The sequence below is a fragment of the Chiloscyllium punctatum genome, chromosome 3 (genome assembly GCF_047496795.1).
Source record: "Chiloscyllium punctatum isolate Juve2018m chromosome 3, sChiPun1.3, whole genome shotgun sequence".
Lineage (NCBI taxonomy): Eukaryota > Metazoa > Chordata > Chondrichthyes > Orectolobiformes > Hemiscylliidae > Chiloscyllium > Chiloscyllium punctatum.
The window spans coordinates 140,987,112-141,007,345 of record NC_092741.1 but is presented as its reverse complement, the minus strand read 5'-3'; the positions used below and the strand labels follow the sequence as shown (position 1 = coordinate 141,007,345).

At 39.3% G+C, this 20,234-nt stretch overlaps 1 protein-coding gene across 1 annotated transcript in view; it reads right to left on the bottom strand.

Annotated features, from left to right (window-relative positions):
• Positions 1-20,234, bottom strand: part of asap2a (ArfGAP with SH3 domain, ankyrin repeat and PH domain 2a) — a 195,080-nt gene that overhangs the window by 58,666 nt on the left and 116,180 nt on the right. Inside the window, exons 9-13 of the mRNA XM_072561420.1 lie at positions 15,382-15,468; positions 11,831-11,934; positions 11,458-11,527; positions 2,629-2,716; positions 1,806-1,854 (exon numbers count right to left, since the gene is read on the bottom strand). Coding sequence (XP_072417521.1) covers positions 1,806-1,854; positions 2,629-2,716; positions 11,458-11,527; positions 11,831-11,934; positions 15,382-15,468 — 398 coding nt within the window. The remainder of the gene's footprint in view (positions 1-1,805; positions 1,855-2,628; positions 2,717-11,457; positions 11,528-11,830; positions 11,935-15,381; positions 15,469-20,234) is intronic.

Genomic DNA, 20,234 nt, shown 5'->3' with positions numbered 1-20,234 from the left:
TGAATAGGAAGGGTCTGGAGGGATATGGGCCGGGTGCTGGTAGGTGGGACTAGATTGGGTTGGGATAGCTGGTCGGCATGGACAGGTTGGAGCGAAGGGTCTGTTTCCATGCTGTACATCTCTATGACTCTATAAATGTTGACATTATCACCTTTACACCTAGATCAAGATCATTCACATCAATCTGTAAAAGCAAGGGACCCAGTAGACTCATTGGGAACTCCACGACAAACTATCCTCCACCTTGAACAGTACCCATTGACCACTATTGTTAGTAAATTTTGAATCTACATTGCTACTAAGCCATTTATTCTATGATCTATAACATTGCTAACAGGTCCGTTGTGTGGCATTGTACCAAACACCTTCTGAAAGTTCATGCACAGTATATCAACAGTATCATCATCATTCAGCCTCTGTTACGTCAGCAAGGTAAAAATGATTTTCCCTTCAGAAACCCATGCTGACACTTCCTAAAGAACCAACCTTTTCTTGTATTACTATTAATTCTATCCCGGATAACTGTTTTTAGAAGCTTCCCTAAAGATGTTAAACTGACTGGCCTGCAACTACTAGGTTTATCTTTCCAACCTAGTAGTTGCCCCAATAGTTATACTTCGTGGTTGCTGATCATACTTAAAGGACAGTTGAATTTAAAAATACAATCAGCTGGGAAGGACGAAATAATTACATGGAAAGAAAGTTTTTCCTCACTTCTTGCTCAGTTCCATTTTTGTACTTGCTCACACTGTATGTTAACTTGTTTTGAACCCAGGCCACAAATACAGATTATAGAGAGGTGGTCGTCCCAATAAAATGAATTTGAAATAATTGTGGAATTTCCAGAATGAGTAGCTCCCTCCACTTTTGATGTCAGGCAAACCACAAAAAACAATTTTTAGCATAATAAACCCAGCCTTCAACTATTTAATTACTAGATTTGGGCCTAGCCACCTTGATTTTTTTTTCAGATCAAACTAATTTGTACATATTACAGTATAATTCATACCTTAACTGATAATGCAACATCTCAATACAAGTTGGTACAACACCACAAGGTGGTAAGCAGTGTATGTGAAAACGGAAGGGAGCATAAAATCAGGCGTCCAGATAGCACTGCTGTGCCCATCACTACAACGTCTCCACTTTTATTTTACCATGTAGGTCACATTCACCTGGCCTTGGGGCCGGGGGTTGGGTTTGCTATGAAGTGCTATTTGATAGCACTGTTGATAACCCTTTCCATCATCTTACTGATTATCAAGAGTGAATTGATGGGGTGGTAATTGGTCAGATTGGATTTGTCCTGCTTGAGGCAGGATCTTCCTCTCGTATGAAAGAAATCTAGTCTGAACCAACTAACTAAATCGAAGGATCACAGAAGAATAATGGCACAGGGCACAGCCATTCTGTCCATCATGCTTGCAAGAGTCTTTAAACAATTATTACCGACTGCTAATTTCCAGTTCTTTTCCCCATTTCCTTGCACAGTATTTCTATTCAAACAAGCATCCAATTCCCTTTCAAATGTCTCAGTGGAAATTGTCTCAACACACTTCCAAGTAGTGCCTGCCATTTTTAGGTTGATAGCCAAAAGAAAATCAGCTCCGGATGAGCCAGCCAAATGTAGATAAGCTCAACACATAGTTTTAAGCCAGGGTGAGGCACCAATCAATGTATAAAATCCAACCCACAGTAGTCTATTTTGTTTCCACAAAAGAAATAATTCTTTGCTGGAGCCTTTGGTATGAAGCAAGTCTTCTAAAGCAATTAAGCATGTTACATCACCGGTTTTAAAAACTTACACTTGGCATTCCTGTTCATCATCCACTTGAAAATGGTATGTTCTGTCATCTGTACGTTAACAAAAAACATAAGGCAAATTTCAAATTAAAACTACTAGAAGTGAAGTATTGCAGATCAGAAATTCACTCTTATATGCAGTTTTGAGTTCTAAAAGATGGAATTTAGATTAAAAGTAAATTCTAAAGAATACTGGATGCAGAAAATATTGGATCAATTCAGTTTTATGGAAATTCTTCATTATAAAATTATTTGACACTTCTCTGAAGCACTAGCACTTATTAATAACATTAATGTAGAAAACCTCTCAAATGTTACCCCATTTTCTGACATATCCATCTCCCATCCAGGTCAACTTCCATTAGTGTCTTCCCATCTCCAAATTCACCCACACCTTCAGCCCACTTATCCCATCCACTTTCTGGTTCCACCGCCTGGTACTTCCTCATCTTTGTGGTCACCGACTCACTCAATTGTTTTGGTGAATTATGTCTTGATTTTCAAGCCTGTTTTGTCTGAATATTTTACTAGACTTCAACACTGAATGGCTATTACTTTGGGAGATCAGCTAGGGTTTCTAGGTCAAGGTTTTCATGCTTTTTAGGTTGGTAAAATACGTAGTTAATATTCAAGCATAAACGTCTTCAATTAACTAATACATAAATGTCTTAACTCTTAATTTGTAGCCAAAATATGTACATTTATGATTCCCATTATTTTCTGAACAGTTTTATTTTTGTGAACATCCTTTAAATCAAGTTCCACCTATATAAATATTTTCCTTGCACCTGATGTACAAATACTCGGTTAAGTTTAAAAACTTACGCGATATGAGATCAAAACATTTCTTCTCCTCTGGATTTGCTTTCACCTGACACGTGAGTAGATTAAGCTTTGCTGGTGGTCTGTTAACCTACAAGGAAAGCAAAAATGATTGATACCAATTTTATTAGGACGAGTACTAATACTGGGCATGTTCATGTAAAAGTCGAGTTTCTCGTACTAAACATTTAGTCAACAAGTGGGGTTTGAGTTACACACACAAGTAACACTTTGGAGGTTGAAATCTAGTTCAGAGTTGCCAGGTCAGCCAGCTCTGCCCCTAGAATTAGCACAAAAGAAGCCAAAGGTATTTGCACAGACACAAGCATGTGAATAGCCTTCAATGCTCTGCTATCTTATTATTTCATTCAGTTGGCTTGCATCAGGGCAAATTTGATTTCAGCAGCATGATAATTATTTACTTTTGACTACATTCAATGTTGAATATATGCAAGGGCAACATTTTCTATTTTCTTAATGGCCGAGTTATCCGTTTCTGGCAGTTATCTGTGAATAATTTATCTTTCTGTCTTTGAAGTAAAATTAATGCAAGTGTGCAGTTGTACAGTGTTAACCTTTTGAAACAATTGCATTCTTAACATCTGAAAGAATGTGGCGTTAAGTAATCATTTAAGACAAAATCTCTTAACATTCATTTTGTAACTTTAGAGATTTTGAGTCAAAGTTTACATGGGCAGAAAATAGAAGCTGCTGTGACATTACCAGTACAACTGCATGTATGCAGATGGATCACAGTGCCATATTTGCATTGTGAATACACACTCCATTTCCAATATTAATGTTTACTGTACAAAAACAAAAAACTGTAGATTCTGGAAATCAGAAACAAAAGTTTTTCAGGTTGAGTGACCCTTTTTCAAAATGGACCTGAAACCCTCACTCTACTTTCTCTCCACAGATACTGCCAAACCTGATGAGTTTTCCCAGTGATGTCCTGTTTTTGTTTAAGTTTTACTATGTCTAATATTTATTGACTTTCGTAATTGTATAAATTAAAAATATTCCTATGTATTACATTACAATCTGGAAATCGGAAATCTGGAAAGACCAGTTGTCTGAAAATATTCTCAACAAAGCAAGTAGCTAATAGATCTGTCATCCATGGCACTGTAACCAGTAGTTCAACTGCAACCTCGCATTTTGATGTTCTGGTCAGGTTGATAATCAACAAGGAGGGACATATTTATTGGTCTATACTCCCAGATTCCACTTAGAAAGTAAGGTTTAAAAATTTCCACTCAGTGTTGCAATTTTTAAATATTTAAATGATTCAATTGAGCAAGTTATGAAGTGCAAAAGCAACCCCTAGAAACAGCAGGACATGATGAACAACTCTCGTCTGACATCTTCTGTGCTTGGAGGAACATAGCTGCTAACATATTAACAGTGGTAACTGAAATAATTCCACAAAGGCTGGTATCCTGTCACCAAGTCAGTCTTTATTTTCGCAGAGAGCCCTTCACACTGATCCAGCTTCTTCACAGCCAGCTGTCAGAGTGAACAGAACCCCTGACACTCTTGTCTTTAGCTGACAGCCATGGCTCCCTGTATGGACCAGATTAATCAGGGAATTAAAATTCTGACGTCTACTTGGCTGACCTCATTACACTCACCACATTTCTGCCCCTCTGAATCTGAGGACATAAGCTGGTGCTTTTTTTGTAGCTCCTCCTGGGGCATTTTAAAACCGGTTCAGGTTCCTTCAACTCTGCTTCCTCTATAGGTTACATGTAATGCACGGTAGCACCTCAACAAATGTCCATTTCAGATTGGAGGTATTTTCACTGCCTGGTTCCAGAACTGTTGGAAAAGCTATCAAGGAGCCAGGCATGTTGTGCTTCTGCATTTTGAGAGTTTGCAGCTTTCTATAATCCTTGTACTTATTCAGGACCATTGCAACTACCTGGTATTTCTATGTCTCTGGACCTGACCTCAAGTTTACCATACCTCTAATCAATGCAGGGCCATTCCTGCACCAATGTGGCCATGCCTGCATCCAATCCTGCCACCAGACATAACATCTTGCCAACATCTTCATTTTGAAAACCCCTCGATGTCCCTGGTAGAGTGCAGCCAGTATCTGGCAGTCACCTTTGCTCGGGACAATCATTCTTGTTGCCCATAATAACGTGTCATCCTTTACAGTGATCTGATCTTTCCGGATGCAAACAAAAAGTTTAAATTCTGATTATGATGGTCCTTTGGTTTCCCCCATCGCCACCAGCAGTTTAAATTTTGTCAGGACTGAATTTTTTTGCATCCAAAGTCTGAGAGATTACATTAGATTAGATTCCTTACAGTGTGGAAACAGGCCCTTCGGCCCAACAAGTCCACACCGACCCTTCGAAGAGTAACCCACCCAAACCCATTTCCCTCTGACTAATGCACCTAACACTACGGACAATTTAGCATGGCCAATTCACCTGACCTGCACATCTTTGGACTATGGGAGGAAACAGGAATGCCCCCACGCAGACACAGGGAGAATGTGCAAACTCCATACAGACAGTTACCCAAGGCTGGAATCGAATCTGGGACCGTGGCGCTGTGAGGCAGCAGTGCTAACCACTGACCCACCGTGATATTGTTGGCTGTGTGTGGAAATCACAGAGTCATGGAGATATACAGCATGGGCAAAGATCCTTCAGTCCAACATATCCATGCCAACTGGATATCCTAAATAAAGCTAGTCCCAGTTGCCAACATTTGACCCATATCCCTTTAAACCCTTCCTATTCATATACCCATCCAGATGCCTTTTAAACATTGTAATTGTACTAGCCTCCACCACTTCCTCTGGCAGCTCATTTCATTCATACACCACCCTCTGTAAAAACATTTCCCCTTAGGTCCTTTCCCTGCTAACCTTAAAACTATGACCTCTAGTTTTGGACTCCCCAACCCCAAAGAAACGACATTGGCTGTTCAGTCTATCCATGCCCCTCATGATTTTATAAACCTCTCTAAAGTCACCCCCTCAGTCTTTGACAAGCCAAGGTAAATAGCCCCAGTCTATTCAGCCTCTCCCCTATTGCTCAAACCCTCCTACCCTGGCAACATTTTTGTAAGTCTTTTTTGAACCCTTTCAAGTTCGCAACATCCTTTCTCTAGGAGAGAGGCCAGAATTGCACGCAGTACTCTAAAAGTAGCCGAACCAATGTCCTATGCAGCCACAACATGTCCTCCCAACCCCTATTCTCAATGCAATTACCAATAAAGACAAATGTACCAAATGTTTTCTTCACTATCTTGTCTACCTGAGACTCCACTTTCAAGAAACTATGAACCTGGACTCCAAGGAGGGTCTCTTTGCTCAGTAGCATTCCCAGGACTTTACTATCAAGGTGTACAAGCCCTGCCTTGATTTGCTTTTCCGAAATGCAGTAACTCACATTTATCTAAATTAAACTCCATCTGCCACTCCTCAGCCCACTGGCCCAACTAATCAAGGTCCCGCTGTACTCTGAGGTAATCTTCTTCACTGTCCACTACACTGTTGTCATCTGCAAACTTGCTAACCATAGCTCCTATGTTCACATCCAAATTATTTATGTAAATGATGAAAAGCAGTGGTCCCAGCACTAATCTTTGTGACACACTGCTGGCCAGAGGCCTCCAGTCTGTAAAGCACCACCAACTTGTCTTCTACCTTCGAACCAGTTCTGCATCCCAATTAGCTACTTCTCCCTCTATTTGGTGTGATCTAACCTTGCTAACTAGTCTACCATGAGGAGCCTTGTCAAGTGCCTTACTGAAGTCCATATAGATCATGTCTGCCACTCTGATCTAATCAATTCTCTTCATTACATCTTCAAAAAAACTTGATCACGTTAGTGAGACATTATTTCCCACAAACAAATAATGTATTCAAAAAATTTTAAATCATTACGGACTCTTCCACTGATGGAACCACAGTGGTGGATCAATGTATCTGCAATTGCTATTCGGTCTCCCAGTCAGTGTTCCCACTTGTAATTGTACGCACTTAGTATTACGACTCATTGCTGAATTCGGCCTGAAGCTATGAATGGCACGACCCTGTCCTCAAAATAAACCTAGCAAGAGCTTGTCGTCTGTCATTATTACAAAATTGCATCCATAAAGGTACTAGTGGAACTTTCTAACTCCAAATCTTCCTTTTATGTCTGGGCTTATTTAAGCTCTGTATTAACCAAAGTTCTGAATGCATACACTATTGGGTGTTTCGCTCCACTGGGCCACATATGAGTTAATACTACTCAAATGTCATGGGGGAGGCATCGCATATCAATACTAGATTTCACTTAGGATCAGTATGCCAACACCTCAGAGGATCATAGCTATTTCTTCACTTTCTTTTAAGCTATGGTTCAGCTACACAACCATGTCTAAGGCTGACTTTTATTTAAGGGTTGGCACAAGGATGGAGGCCAGGTTATATGTGACTTTTCCATAATAAATTCACCAGGCCAAGGAAAGCTCCGGTACATGTGGCAGCAGGGGCACCTTTGAACACTGTCACTTTATCTTCCAATGGGTGTATCCTGTTCTTGACGATTCTGTAATGCGAGAAGATCACTTGGGATGCCTGGAACATATATTTTTCCCTTCTAATGTGTACGCCCATCCGGAAGAAACATATAAGGACCATGGTCAAGTTCTCAGAGTGCTCCTTATTGGTTTTCCCTGTTACTAGCATGCCATCTAGATAAATAGCGACCTAGGTTAGACCTTGTAAAATGTTCTCCAGTGAAAACTTGCACAGGCTGATGATACCCCAAATAGCAACCCTATATATTAGTACAAACCCTATGGATTTTAACTGTAGCATACTTCTGTCAAACCTCATTTGACCACAATTGCAAGTACGCATGACTCATGTCCAGATTCGTGAAGGACAATCCCCCTCCCAGCTTTGCATATAAATCCTCTGTGCAAAGGATTGGGTCTTTATCAGATTGTTTAAAATCCCTACAAGGGCAAACCAACCTGTCAGGATTCACAATCGGTATGACCAGAGCTGCCCATTCAGCAAACTGGACTGGTTTGATGATTCCTTTGCTTTCCAGCCTTCTGACTTCTTTCTCTACATTTGCCTGCACTGCAAGGGCCTTGCAGAATCATTGATTGCTTCCTGGTCAACACGCAAGGTGGCCGTAGCTCCTTTGATAGTTCCTAGATCTTCCTGAAATCTTTACAGCATTTAATTAGGACTTCACTCAGGCAGCCATTTTCTAATTGAAAAATGTTGATCCAATCTACGTGAATCTTTCTCAACTAACTTCGCCTCATCAGGCTTGGGCCTGTGCCTTTTATTACCATCAGTGGATGGTAGTAAGGACTTTCCAGGGTGTGTATTCTCCTGGATACCAGCCTATCAGTTGTCCTCCTCCATTTAGGTCCAATGGGATTCTTTTGCAGTTTTGAATCCACATAGTGGCAGCAATGACAATGGCTTGCCAGCCCAAAGCCTGAAGAAAATTATAACCATTTGGTTAAGGCTTGGCTTTGTTCTGGGGTCTTCACTCAAGTAGTGTTCCCCAAGTTCAGCTGAATTGATGAGGATGTCCACTTCCACCGGAATACCCTGCACCTCACAAGCTCCACTTGCTGCATTTTCCAGTGATAAAGCCAGTTGCAGGCCTGTTTGAAATCTACTTGGGCTTCAGCTAGTAGGCACTTTTGCATGGTTACATCATTAATCCCACATAGCAAATGATCTCTCAGCATCTCATTAAGGGTTAAACCAAAGTCACATGCTTCTACCAGTGATCTTAGTCAAGAGTCCTGATTGAGAGTCCCCTGCTTCTCAAATTGCCAAATAAAACTAAATACCATCTTAGAATTGGAGACAGCTTGGGGTCTTAACAGTCCTTAACCAGATCCGTCAACAGTTGAAAGGTTTTAGTATCTGTTGCCTCAGGAAAAGTTAGGCTCCTGATAACCAACAAAGCTGAGGGTGTACAAGATGATAGGGGAACTTCTCATTGCTTCTCATCTGTCCCAATGTCACTTGCCTGGAAAAAATAACGCATTCTGCACTGGGTCAAGTTTTCAATAGCAGGATTGATTGAGTCAAGCTTCCCAAATAATGGCATGATGCCAAAAATGCTTACCCCAACTCAAAGATGATGGATGCAAGTGACTTTTTTAGCAGCGTGCTTTTCTCCTGTTGCCAATGAAATAATTAGAGAGGCCAGTATCTCATCATCAAGTCACCCTGTATTTACAAGTGGAGAGTCCTTGACACTGGTCCAATTTCCTCATAGCCAACTCACAGTGAACAGGTTTGATGTTCCTGTTCGTATCTGTCAGCCAGTGCTCCCTGATTGGACGACATTAACAGCCCTAATCAGGATACTCATTGTATGAGGTCCACCTGGCTGACCTTGTTACAATCACTTCAGTGACCTTAAGTGGTAAACACTAAAATATTTCCTGTGATAAACAGGTAGCTGTCTTCAAACAGTAGTTGGGTTATTTCTGAACAACATCTAGCAAAAATACATTTTTATGATGGAGTGACATAACATCTTAATGACATGTTCGTAGACACTACTAACTCAGATTTTTGTGAACAAGATACCTTCTATGATAGAAACTTCAAGCCATCCATTTTCATCTCCTTATAATTATAGCATAAAGGTGGAGGATATGCCAATTGGCCTTTTAGTACAGTGTACTGTGAAAAACATCTGAGTTACAATAGTTGAAAAAATGCAACTTTGTTAGCACTTTACAGTGTTTTGTCACTAATTATGCTCCAAGTACATACTTATATTCAGTTCACACATTTGTGGTTAGGCATTTGAATGCTACAATTTTGGTTCCATCACTGGCAAGGCATTCTTAAAATTGGAGGGTACAGTTTAACTTAATGCCTCTTTCAATGGACACATATTGGACACATCAAACAAATAAGTATTTAGTTCATAGCAAGAGTGAGTCTATTCACTTCTTTATGCACAAATAAACAGAAGTATTGGAAAGGAACCAGATTGTGAGTAGATAGAATCAGACTGCTTGTACAGAGACAAGAAGAAATGTTTAGGTTTTAATTACATGCATTTTGCTGAGATCATATTTCAGTCAAGCTTGAATGAGCATTTGAATCAAAGTACATTAACCTTAATGACAAGTGGCAATTTATTAACATGTACGGTTTGATCAATTTTTAACCAGTCGACTACAAGTTTCACTGATTTAAGAACTCTTCACTTAGTAAAACAAAACACAAAATGTTCCCCTCAGAAAATCACTGCTACTGTTAAGAGGCAGGCAATTAAATTAATTTACATTACAGTTGTACAATTGAATAGTACAAGAAAAGCTGTGCATTTTACAGTATCAGACCTAGCTATTGGTGCAGCATTTTGACAATCCTTTGTCTCTTCAGATACTTGGCCAACATTCTCAAGAAAAGTTTTAAATCTTAGCCAAGTGACAACAAAAGGCAAAATCCACCACAGACACTCCTTCACTGGAAAAAGTAAAAGCTGAATTAATATATAATTTGTTCACCTCAGTTTAGGACCATCAGGTGCCTCCTCACTCAGTGAAGGATTATGCAAAAGCATAATGAAGGAAATAAACGAGAAGGCATCCAATTCAAGATGTGGACTAAGAATCAATTTTCCAAAATCTTTGTTTTAACTCATTTTATCATGGTTTATGAGGTTTGTCTTGACATGGAAGATAGAAGGGTAGAAGGTGACGTAAGCTGGCATTAAGTTTGCATGGAGATAAAAAGGCTGTTTGGGGGAAAAAGGGGCAGGAGTTGGTATGGAACTGGCACTGGGAGTGGGTGGGGAATGACAGAATGGCCTAACTGGGACAAATCTCAGACACCTGAGGTGATCCTTTTAATTAGGCAGCCTCAGTGGTCAGTAGCCCTTATGCCAATTTCCAGTCTGCATCCAGAGCAGTGGTCCCCACTCTATCCTGCACCTAAGTCACCAGAGTAAATGCCTAGTCTGGAGGTGCGCTAGTAACTGAGGTGGGTGTGGCTACTGGGAAATTTTCAATGTCATGCTATCTTGGGGAGAAAATCTAGCCCATCAAGGCTAAGTCTCTAGTCATTATATCTGAGAGCAGTTTCAGTAGTGGACTCAACTGAACAAAGCATCACACCAAGCTCAAAATAAAGCAGCACATACTTTCATTAACTTGGATCTGCTGCAGAAATTGTGGTCCTTTTATTTCTTAGAAATAATCAATGCTGGGACTTTCCAGGTATAATTCCAATGATTTTACATATAGCAATCAGTTAAAATGTTACAATGTTTAGAGAATTTAGGCAGACTTTGGACTGCTTTATTCTAAATTTTGATATAAGAGTTTTAATTCAGTTTCTTACACAGATCTGTAAACAGAAGTCATTAATACACTCTAATCTACACTTGAAGCAACCACAATTAATGTCGTTAAAAATCACACAACACCAGGTTATAGTCCAATAGGTTTAACTGGAAGCACACTAGCTTTCAGATTCCAATTAAACCTGTTGGACTATAACCTGGGGTTGTGTGATTTTTAACTTTGTACACCCCAGTCCAACACCGGTATCTCTAAATCATGACAATTAATGACCTTTGTACCACATTTGCATTGCTAGTTCTTCAAAAAAGATGCTGGTATGCTTCAAAATTTTGAAAAGACACTTATTTATCCATTAAGTTGCTTCAAGTAAAACTGAAGTAATGAGACTTGGATACAATACTAGATATCTGGCCAAATTTTCAGTAGCTCACAGATTTAAACATTAAAGAAAGCAACTAGATGATATGAAAAGTTCTCCAATTCCTATGATATGAAACAAAATCATTAACATACCGTTCCATGTGATATTGTAAGATAACCATTTTTTACTGTACATTTCCTTTTCTGCCACACTTTCCTGATTCTGTAAATAAAATACATTAACATTAAATTTGCACATTTTGCATTTAATCCAAGTCTCAGCAATCTTTGAAAATATAACATATTTTGAATACAGGATCATTTTCAGCCTCTACATTTGAGACTATTACGTTGTAGCTCCAGTTCTACCCAGTTCTGTCAATTTTCAAGAAATATTTGGTTTTTGTGGCAGTTTTAATGGACTATCGCTCTTATGAATTGGGAAGTGTTTCCAACATGGTTATAGAACCCTTCACAACTTTCTTAAAGTGGTTCAATGTTTTAGAAAAAACATCTTTCAACTTACCCATCACTTTTTTTATACAGATATCCACACTTTTCAGTTCCATGTTCCTTGTTTCCCTGAGGTTGATGCAAGCTGTATGTTGTACTTGGACGAACCTGTGAATCCTAAAGAAGAGTATTAATTGAAATTACATACTGAGGAGTAATCAAATTAGCTATCTTAATGTGAGTCAAAGGAAGGAGAGTGAGGGGGTACACCTAAATTGCTAACCCTGTTCTCTTCACTGATGATTGCCTGGTTATCTCACCTTTTTTTTGATAACGGGCTCCGTTATCTACCAATACATAATGTCACTTTTTTCACAATTCAAACTTAGTTACAAGATTTATTATTCTCTGCTGAACTGTCTGTAGAAGATCTGCTAATGTGAGATGTAGGTAGCTTGAATTTATTCATTTCAATATGGACTTGTGCAATTTGACACGTATCATGGGAGTATAATTTCAGCCTAATTATTGTCTTTCACATAAGTATTGGGCAGACTGCAAAAATGTCATAACACATAATCTCTATCTTCAGCTGAAATTATAAATTAAACTTTCTTGAGCTGTTTACAGCATGAGCAAATACCACCATATGTAAATTTCACGAATTGTAGCATTTTTATTTCCATTCCCCTGAAAAGGCAAGATAGTCAAGATAATCACATTAAAAGTTGTGCTAACCCATTCCAAGTTTCGATACATCACAAAATTTATGGGGCTTCAACAATAATGATGTTTCCTGATGAGTAGGGCATCCAGCCCCTCAAGCTTGTTCTGCCATTCAATGAAATCATAGCTGAGGTGCAAGCTAACTCCATACACCTGCTTTTGAATCATATTCTTTGATATTTTTGGCTACAAAAATTTTATCAATCTGACTTCTAAAATTGATAATTGTAGCACTTTTTGCAATTTCTGAAAGATAGTTCCAAACTTTTACCACACTTCACATTAAAAAAAATCCTAATTTCACTCCCGAAAAGCATGGCTTCAATTTTTAACACTACAACCCTTAGCTCTAGACTTTCCCAACTAACAATATTATTTTCCCTTAACATTTAAAAAACTTTAATTAGATCACCTCAAATGATTTAAAATCTAGGAAATATAACCCTAGTTTGAGTATCTTTACTTCCATCATTTAACCTTTGGAGTCTAGGTATAATTTTAGTAAATTTATGGTTTCCTGCTCAGCCAATATCCTAATCAGAAAATAATTTGCCTTCAGCTCCACGACCGTTAATTAAAAATCACTTAAGGACTTTATCAAATGCCTTCGTGAAATTCACATACATCATACCATAGATGTTCCCTTCAAGAAATTCAATCAACAATAACATATCCTCTATAAATGCATGCTAGCTCTTTGATCAGCTGGAGATTTTTCAAGGTGTTCAGTCAACTTATCCTTATAAACTCAAGCAATTTTCTTACAACAGATGTTGGGCGAGCTAATTCTGGTTTCCCACTGTTAACTTTCTTAACTAGCACTGTAATGGAAATTTTCTTTGGCAACCTATCCAACTTCTACTTCTTGCAATAAAGACTGCAAGTATGTCATTATGACTTAATGCAAATCAGAAAAATAGCTTTAATTTGCATCAAGATTTCAGGGAAGTGCTTGCACAATAGGATCTAGACTCAATAATACAAAAGTAGCTCATGCATTTTTGTAAGAAAAAAACCAACAAATTACAAAACAAAACTTTGTAACAATTGTCAGCAGGTCGATCAGAAATTAACTTGCAAATTATGCCAATTAATTTAAAAAAAACAACACCACCAGCAAAATCCAAAGTTGACAATATCTAGGTTTTGTTTTCTTTTTGTTTCAAAATATGGACAGCACATATTTATATTAAGGCAACATAATCAAATAAAACTTAAAAATAAATATCATCCGACCAAAATTAAACAATAAACTATCACCAAATAACACGTAAACACTAGATAAGACAGGAACAACTTACTCTCCTAGACTTTGATCATAAAGTGAATTGCATTTTGGAAGGAAACAAAGGATCAGTTACAAGAAATTTAGCAAATCACATTAATAACATAACAAATATAAGACATTGTGTATCATGTCTACTGAACACCAAATGAAATCTGTTATACTGCATTCATATAACCTAATCGATAACTTATACATAGACAAATGTAACATTTACAGAATATCTCAAGCATCAATAGCCTCAGGAATTCTCTACACATTACAAACAGAGAATGATGTAGTTCCATGCAAATTAAAACCCACTGTGAACATACAGATGGGATTTTTAAGATGTTTGGGTTTGGGATGAGAGTTGGCAGGAATGTATCTCAGATTAAACGGCTGCAGGCTAGCCAGTATTATATCCCAAGGACACTTAATTTACCACCTTTACAAGCTGCCAGCCAATCTTATTTGCCAGTAGTACTACAGTTCCAGCAGCACCAGGTTTGAGCAGTGGCCACTGATGACATCCTTAGGCAGGTTGTGTTGAGGAATAAAGTGCGTTTTGCTTTAAATCCGGTAGATTGACCAATTGAATTACATCTGGATAACAACACCTTATATTTATCTTTAAAACATGAAAAAGTTACTGTCTAGACTATCTTCTGAATATTTTAAGGGGGTTTGGTCTGATCCATAACAACATTCAAGTCATTAATACATATTGTAAGTAATTGTGGCTCCAGCACTGATCCTTGTGGCACACTACGAGTGACATTTTTCCATCCTGAAAAATGTCCCCTTTCTTCCAGCATCTTCTATACTTAGCAGGTCCTTTATCCATGTGGACATACTCCCTCCAACATTCACTTTCCTCTTTCAAAGTGGGGGTGTAAACCTTTGCACTATTAACAAATAGCAGAGAAAAAAAACAAATCCAGGCAGTGGGTGCAAGCATATTATAGTTTTAGTGCTGTAACATGAACTGTCTAATATACTATATGTGCTGTTAAATAGAAGGCAACATTCCCAATGAAGTTTGCACATGATGTCTTTTGCTCTAACTTCATCCAACTGTGAAAGTCAATAAAGATTGAAATACTTAAGGTGTTTGAGGAATACTTTAATGAATCACTTTGATGAAAGACTTTTGAAATACAAACATATCAATCAAAGCCAATTCAAAATTGTTATTTTTCTATTTTATATTCTTAATCAATTCCAACTGGTAGAAATCAAAACAATGTTGTAATTTCCAAAAGTATTTAACCCAATGGAGATACAAAACGTATATTTGGAATTTTCTGGTAGCACAGAAACGTCCCAACAAAATGTCTGTTGCATCACTAATTTTGTAGCTTTAATATTTTCATAATACTCAAACAGTGAATATCATTCAATTCATTCTTATGGACATAAATATCTCAGACATCTGAATATTTTGGAAACAATTGTTACTGTAATTTAAGGACACCTGGATTTTAACATTTGTTGTAAAATTAGGACAGACTTGTCTTCGGTTAATATGTAGATACGTTTCTCTATACAAACTACACCAAAGTGACAAATAACTTGAACAATAGGGATGCATAGACACACACGTGTATTACAGCATAAAATAAATTGCTTACCTCTTTTTGTTCTACCTGTAGCCCTGCTTTTAATACATCTCGAAGTTGAACCAGTTGTTTTCTTTCTTCATCCTGTACTTGTTTTATCTAGAAATATTTCACATACCAAAAGTAGTTCTTCCAGACACAAGAAGCACAAAAGTAAACTGAAGCATGTGCTTTTTTCCCCCATAAGTACAGATTAAATAATAATTAAGAAAATCACATGCTTACAAAGTACTACCACAATTTAATGATAATGATAAGAATGATAAAAGCAAAATTGTCCCACTTATTTAAAAAAATTAATTTCATGTGCTGTTAGCTCCCAACCTGAACCAACTAGGGGACTAAAAATACTCAGAGCCCAACTCATCCTCAAAAGGATCAGTACAGCATCAAATTAAATAGCACACCTTGCATTTTCTTTTGCTTGCTTCTCTTCATTTAGTTATTAATTTGGAACATCTCCCAACAAATTTCAGCCATCTCTTAACTGTTTTAAGTCTTTAAATGCTGGTTGTGTTTATATTCTCAGGTGTTCTGGGCTAAAATCTCTAGCATTATTACTGATTTTACTAGGTTTTAAGAGCAAGACATAAAATGTATTTTGTTTTAAAAAACGGTGACTTCAGATAAGGCTAAGTGCTGTTTGCAAGGACTAGCCCAAATACTCTGGAGGCGATTCTCTAAAAGTCCTAAATGCATGCCCCCTAGCATTAGGCATTTCAACTCTGGGAAAAAAAGATTCTGACTGTCAATCCTATATTTGTATCTCAATTTTATAGACTTCTGTCAAGTCTCCCCTCAACCTCTGCTGCTCCAGAGAAAACAACCGGAGTTTTGCTTGACTCTCCTTATAGCTCATACCCTCTAATCCAGGCAGCATCCTGGTAAACCTCTTCTGCACGCTGTCCAAAGCTCCATCCTTCCTGTAATGTGGTGACCAGAATTGAACGCAATACACTAAGCATAGCCTAACTAGTCTTAGAAATCTGTAACACAACATCCTCTTGTACTCAATTCCCTGACCAATAAAGGCAAGTATGCCGTAAGTCTTCTTTACCACCCTATCCACTTGCATGGCTACTTTCAGAGAACTATAGTCTTGAACCTCAAGATCGCTCTGTATTTCAATGCTGTTTAGGGTCCTGCCATTAACTATACTTTTTCTTAACATTTGCTCTCCCAAAGTGCAGCACCTCATACTTAGATGGATTAAACTCATCTGCCATTTCTACCACTGATCGATATCCCACTGTATCTTTTGACAACCTTCTTCACTACCCACAACTCCACTGATCTTTGTATCATCTACAAACTTACTAACCCACCCGGTTACATTTTCATCCAAGTTTATGCGTATCACAAACAAAAGTCCCAGTACAGATCTCTGTGGAAACCACGAGTCACAGACCTCCAAGCAAGAAAAACACCCTTCCACCACTACCTTATGCTTTCTATGGGCAAGCCAATTCTGAATCTACGCAGCCAAGTCACTGTGGATCCCATGCACCTTAATCTTCCAGATAAGCCTACTATGATGGACCTTGTCATAAGCCTTACTAAAATCCATGTAGACAACATTGCTCTACCCTCATCGATCACCTTTGTCACCTCCTTGAAAAATTCAAATCAAAGTAATAAGACATAACCTGCCCCCCATAAAGCCATGCCGACTGTCCCTAATTAGGCCAACCTTTTCCAAATGCTTGTAAGTCCTATCCCCAAGAATTCTCTGTAATAGCTCCCCAATCACCGATGAAAGACTCATCGGTTTATAGCTTTCATTCTTGAACAGAGAAACAACATTAGCTACTCACCCGTTGTCTGGGAACTCTCCAGTGGTTAACAAGGATACAAAGATCTTAGTCAAGGCTCCAGCAATCTCCTCTATTGCCTTTCTCAATAACTTGGGGTAGATGCCATCGAGCCCTGGGGATTTACCCACCTCAATACTTTTCAAGAGGCCCTACACCACTTCTTTCTGATCTCAAAATGCCTTAGGATATTAGCATGCTCCAAACAAGTCTCACTCTCCTCAATATCTTTCTCCTGAGTGAATATCGATGCAAATTACTCATTTAGGATCTCAACCATATCCTCTGCCTCCAAGCACAAGTTCCTTCCTTTATCTTTGAGTAGTCCTACCTTCTCCACAGTTATCTTCTTGTTTTTAATGTATGTATAGAATACTTTGGGATATCTCTTTAACCCAACTTGCACGGTCATTTCATGGCCCTTCTTGCTCTCTGAATTCCTTGCTGGAGTACTTTCCTGTTTTCTTCATATTCCATGCGGACCATTTCCAATTTCAGCTTCCTAAACATTACCGATAATTCTTTTTACCCTTTGACTAAATTCACAACCTCCATTGGTTTCTAAGGGTTCCTTATCGTGCCATTCGTGCCCTTATTCCTTACTGGAACAGGTCAATTTTGAATTTTCATCAGATCTTTAAACAACTCCCACATTTCAAATGTGGACTTGCCATATAATAGCTCCTCCTAGTTAACACTCCCCAGCTCCTGCCTCAATTTGCTCTCCCCAAATTTAGTACCCTCCTGCAAGGTCCTGACTTATCCTTGTTCATAGCTATCTTAAAACTTAAGGAATTCTGATAACTGTTCCCAAAATGCTCTCCCACTGAAAGGTCAGTCACCTGGCCAGGCTCATTACCTAATACAAGGTCCAGTATGGCCCCCCCTTAAGTGTTTCAAGAAACATCCTCTTGGATGCAATCAACAAATTCGCCCCATCTAAACCTCTTGCTCTGAGGGAGTTAAAATCACCCACTATGATAACCCTGCTATCAGTGCATCATTAATTACCTTACGACATATATGTTCTTCAATGTCTCACTGGCTGTTGGGGGGCCTATAGTATAAGTTGGGGGGGAAGCTACAGTATAACCATCTCCAATAAGAGATGAGCAAACCACTACCCCTTGATATTCAATGATGCCATTACTGAACCAATATACTGGGATTACCATGAACCAGAAACTGATTTGGACTCACCATATAAGTGTAGCAGCTACAAGAGCAGGGCAGACGCTGGGAATTATGCAATGAGTAACTTACCTCCCAACTTCATCTGTCCACTAACAAGGCACAAGTCAGGAATCTGTTAGAAACCTCCCATATGTCCAAATGTGCGCACCACCATCAATACTCAAGAAGCTGGACATCATCCCAAGACAAAGCAGCAACCTTGATTAGCACAACATGCACAACCATCCAATCCACTAACACTGAACAACAGCAAATGTGTATCACCTACAAGGTGCTCTGCAGGAATTCACCATGGCTCCTTACACAGCACTTTTCAAACTCACAATACCTTCCATCTAGAAAGACAAGGACAGCAGATATATGGGAACACCACCACCTGCAAGTTCCCCTCCAAGCCACTCACCATCCTGACTTGGAAACACACCTTTGTTCCTTCACTGTCGCTAGGTCAAGCTCCTGGAATTCCCTCCCTAATAGCATTGTGGTTCTACCTACAGCACATTGACTGCAGTGAATCAAGAAGCCAGATCATCACCATCTTCTCAAGAGCAACTAGGAACAGGCAATAAATACTGTTGAGCCAGTGACGCCCAGAGGTTCTTCTCACGACACACCAGAAGTGCTGGACCTTTTAGTTCTCCCCTGCCTATGATAAAAAAACCTGCAAGGCAAGGACGGTGAAAAAGGTCTGGACCGTTTAGCCCTAAAGGTACACGGATATGACTGCCTAAGTCTTGCAAGCCCACAGGGCAAGCTTCCTTCACCTGGCTATAGATGTGGGGATTGCACCTAGACGGTATTGGGAACAGTAGCAGGAAGCAGGGAATCCCTAGTCCATAATCGCTCCAATCCTAATATCTTCCCACACCCCCATGGGACCTTACTATGCAATCGTAGAAGGTGTAACTCAATACCTTCTACCTGCCCATTTACTTCCTCTCTCCTCACTATCCAAGCCTCCAGACACACCTTTCAGGGGTTAAGCAGCAACTTACCTACAGTTCAATCAATCTGGTCTACTGTATTCACTGCTCTCCTGTACACTGGGGAGATGAATCGCAGACTGGGCAACCACTTTGTGGAACAGCTACATTCTGTCCATAAAAATGACCCCAAACTTCCAGTTACCTGCCATTTTAACACTTTAACATGTACCCTGGCTAACTTTTCTGTCTTGGGCCTACTGCTGTGCTCCCGCAAGGCTCAGTGCAAGCTAGAAGAACAGCATCTCATTTTTTGCTTGTGGATCATGCAGCATTCAGGACTCAATATTGAATTCAATGGTTTTAGTTCAATGATGAACACCTTCTTCCCTGTCCTTTTCCCACCCCTACACCTGGGCCCTGTCATCACATGACCTGCTTTCAGCTGAGCCACCCATTTTCACCTACTTATCGTCCACATTATCACCTCTTCTTTTTCCCTCGTTTAGGATAATCCATCCCCTTGATTCAGTGTCTTCCTCTCCTTTTGGATATTTAGATTACATTAGATCACTTACAGTGTGGAAACAGGCCCTTCGGCCCAACAAGTTCACAACGACCCACCGAAGCGCACCCACCCGGATCCATTCCCCTACATTTACCCCCGCACCTAACAATTCATCTGCACATTTTTGGACTGTGGGAGGAAACTGGAGCACCCGGAGGAAACCCACGCAGACACAGGGTGAATGTGCAAACTCCACACAGACAGTCACCTGAGGCTGGAATCGAACCTGGGACCCTGGTGCTGTGAGGAAGCAGTGCTAACCACTGTGCCACCGTGCCGTCCACTTCCTCCACTTATCACTCATTCCCTTACTATCTGGCCCATCTGTGCCCTATCTTCAGCACATGTAAAGGACCTTTTCTTAGCTGG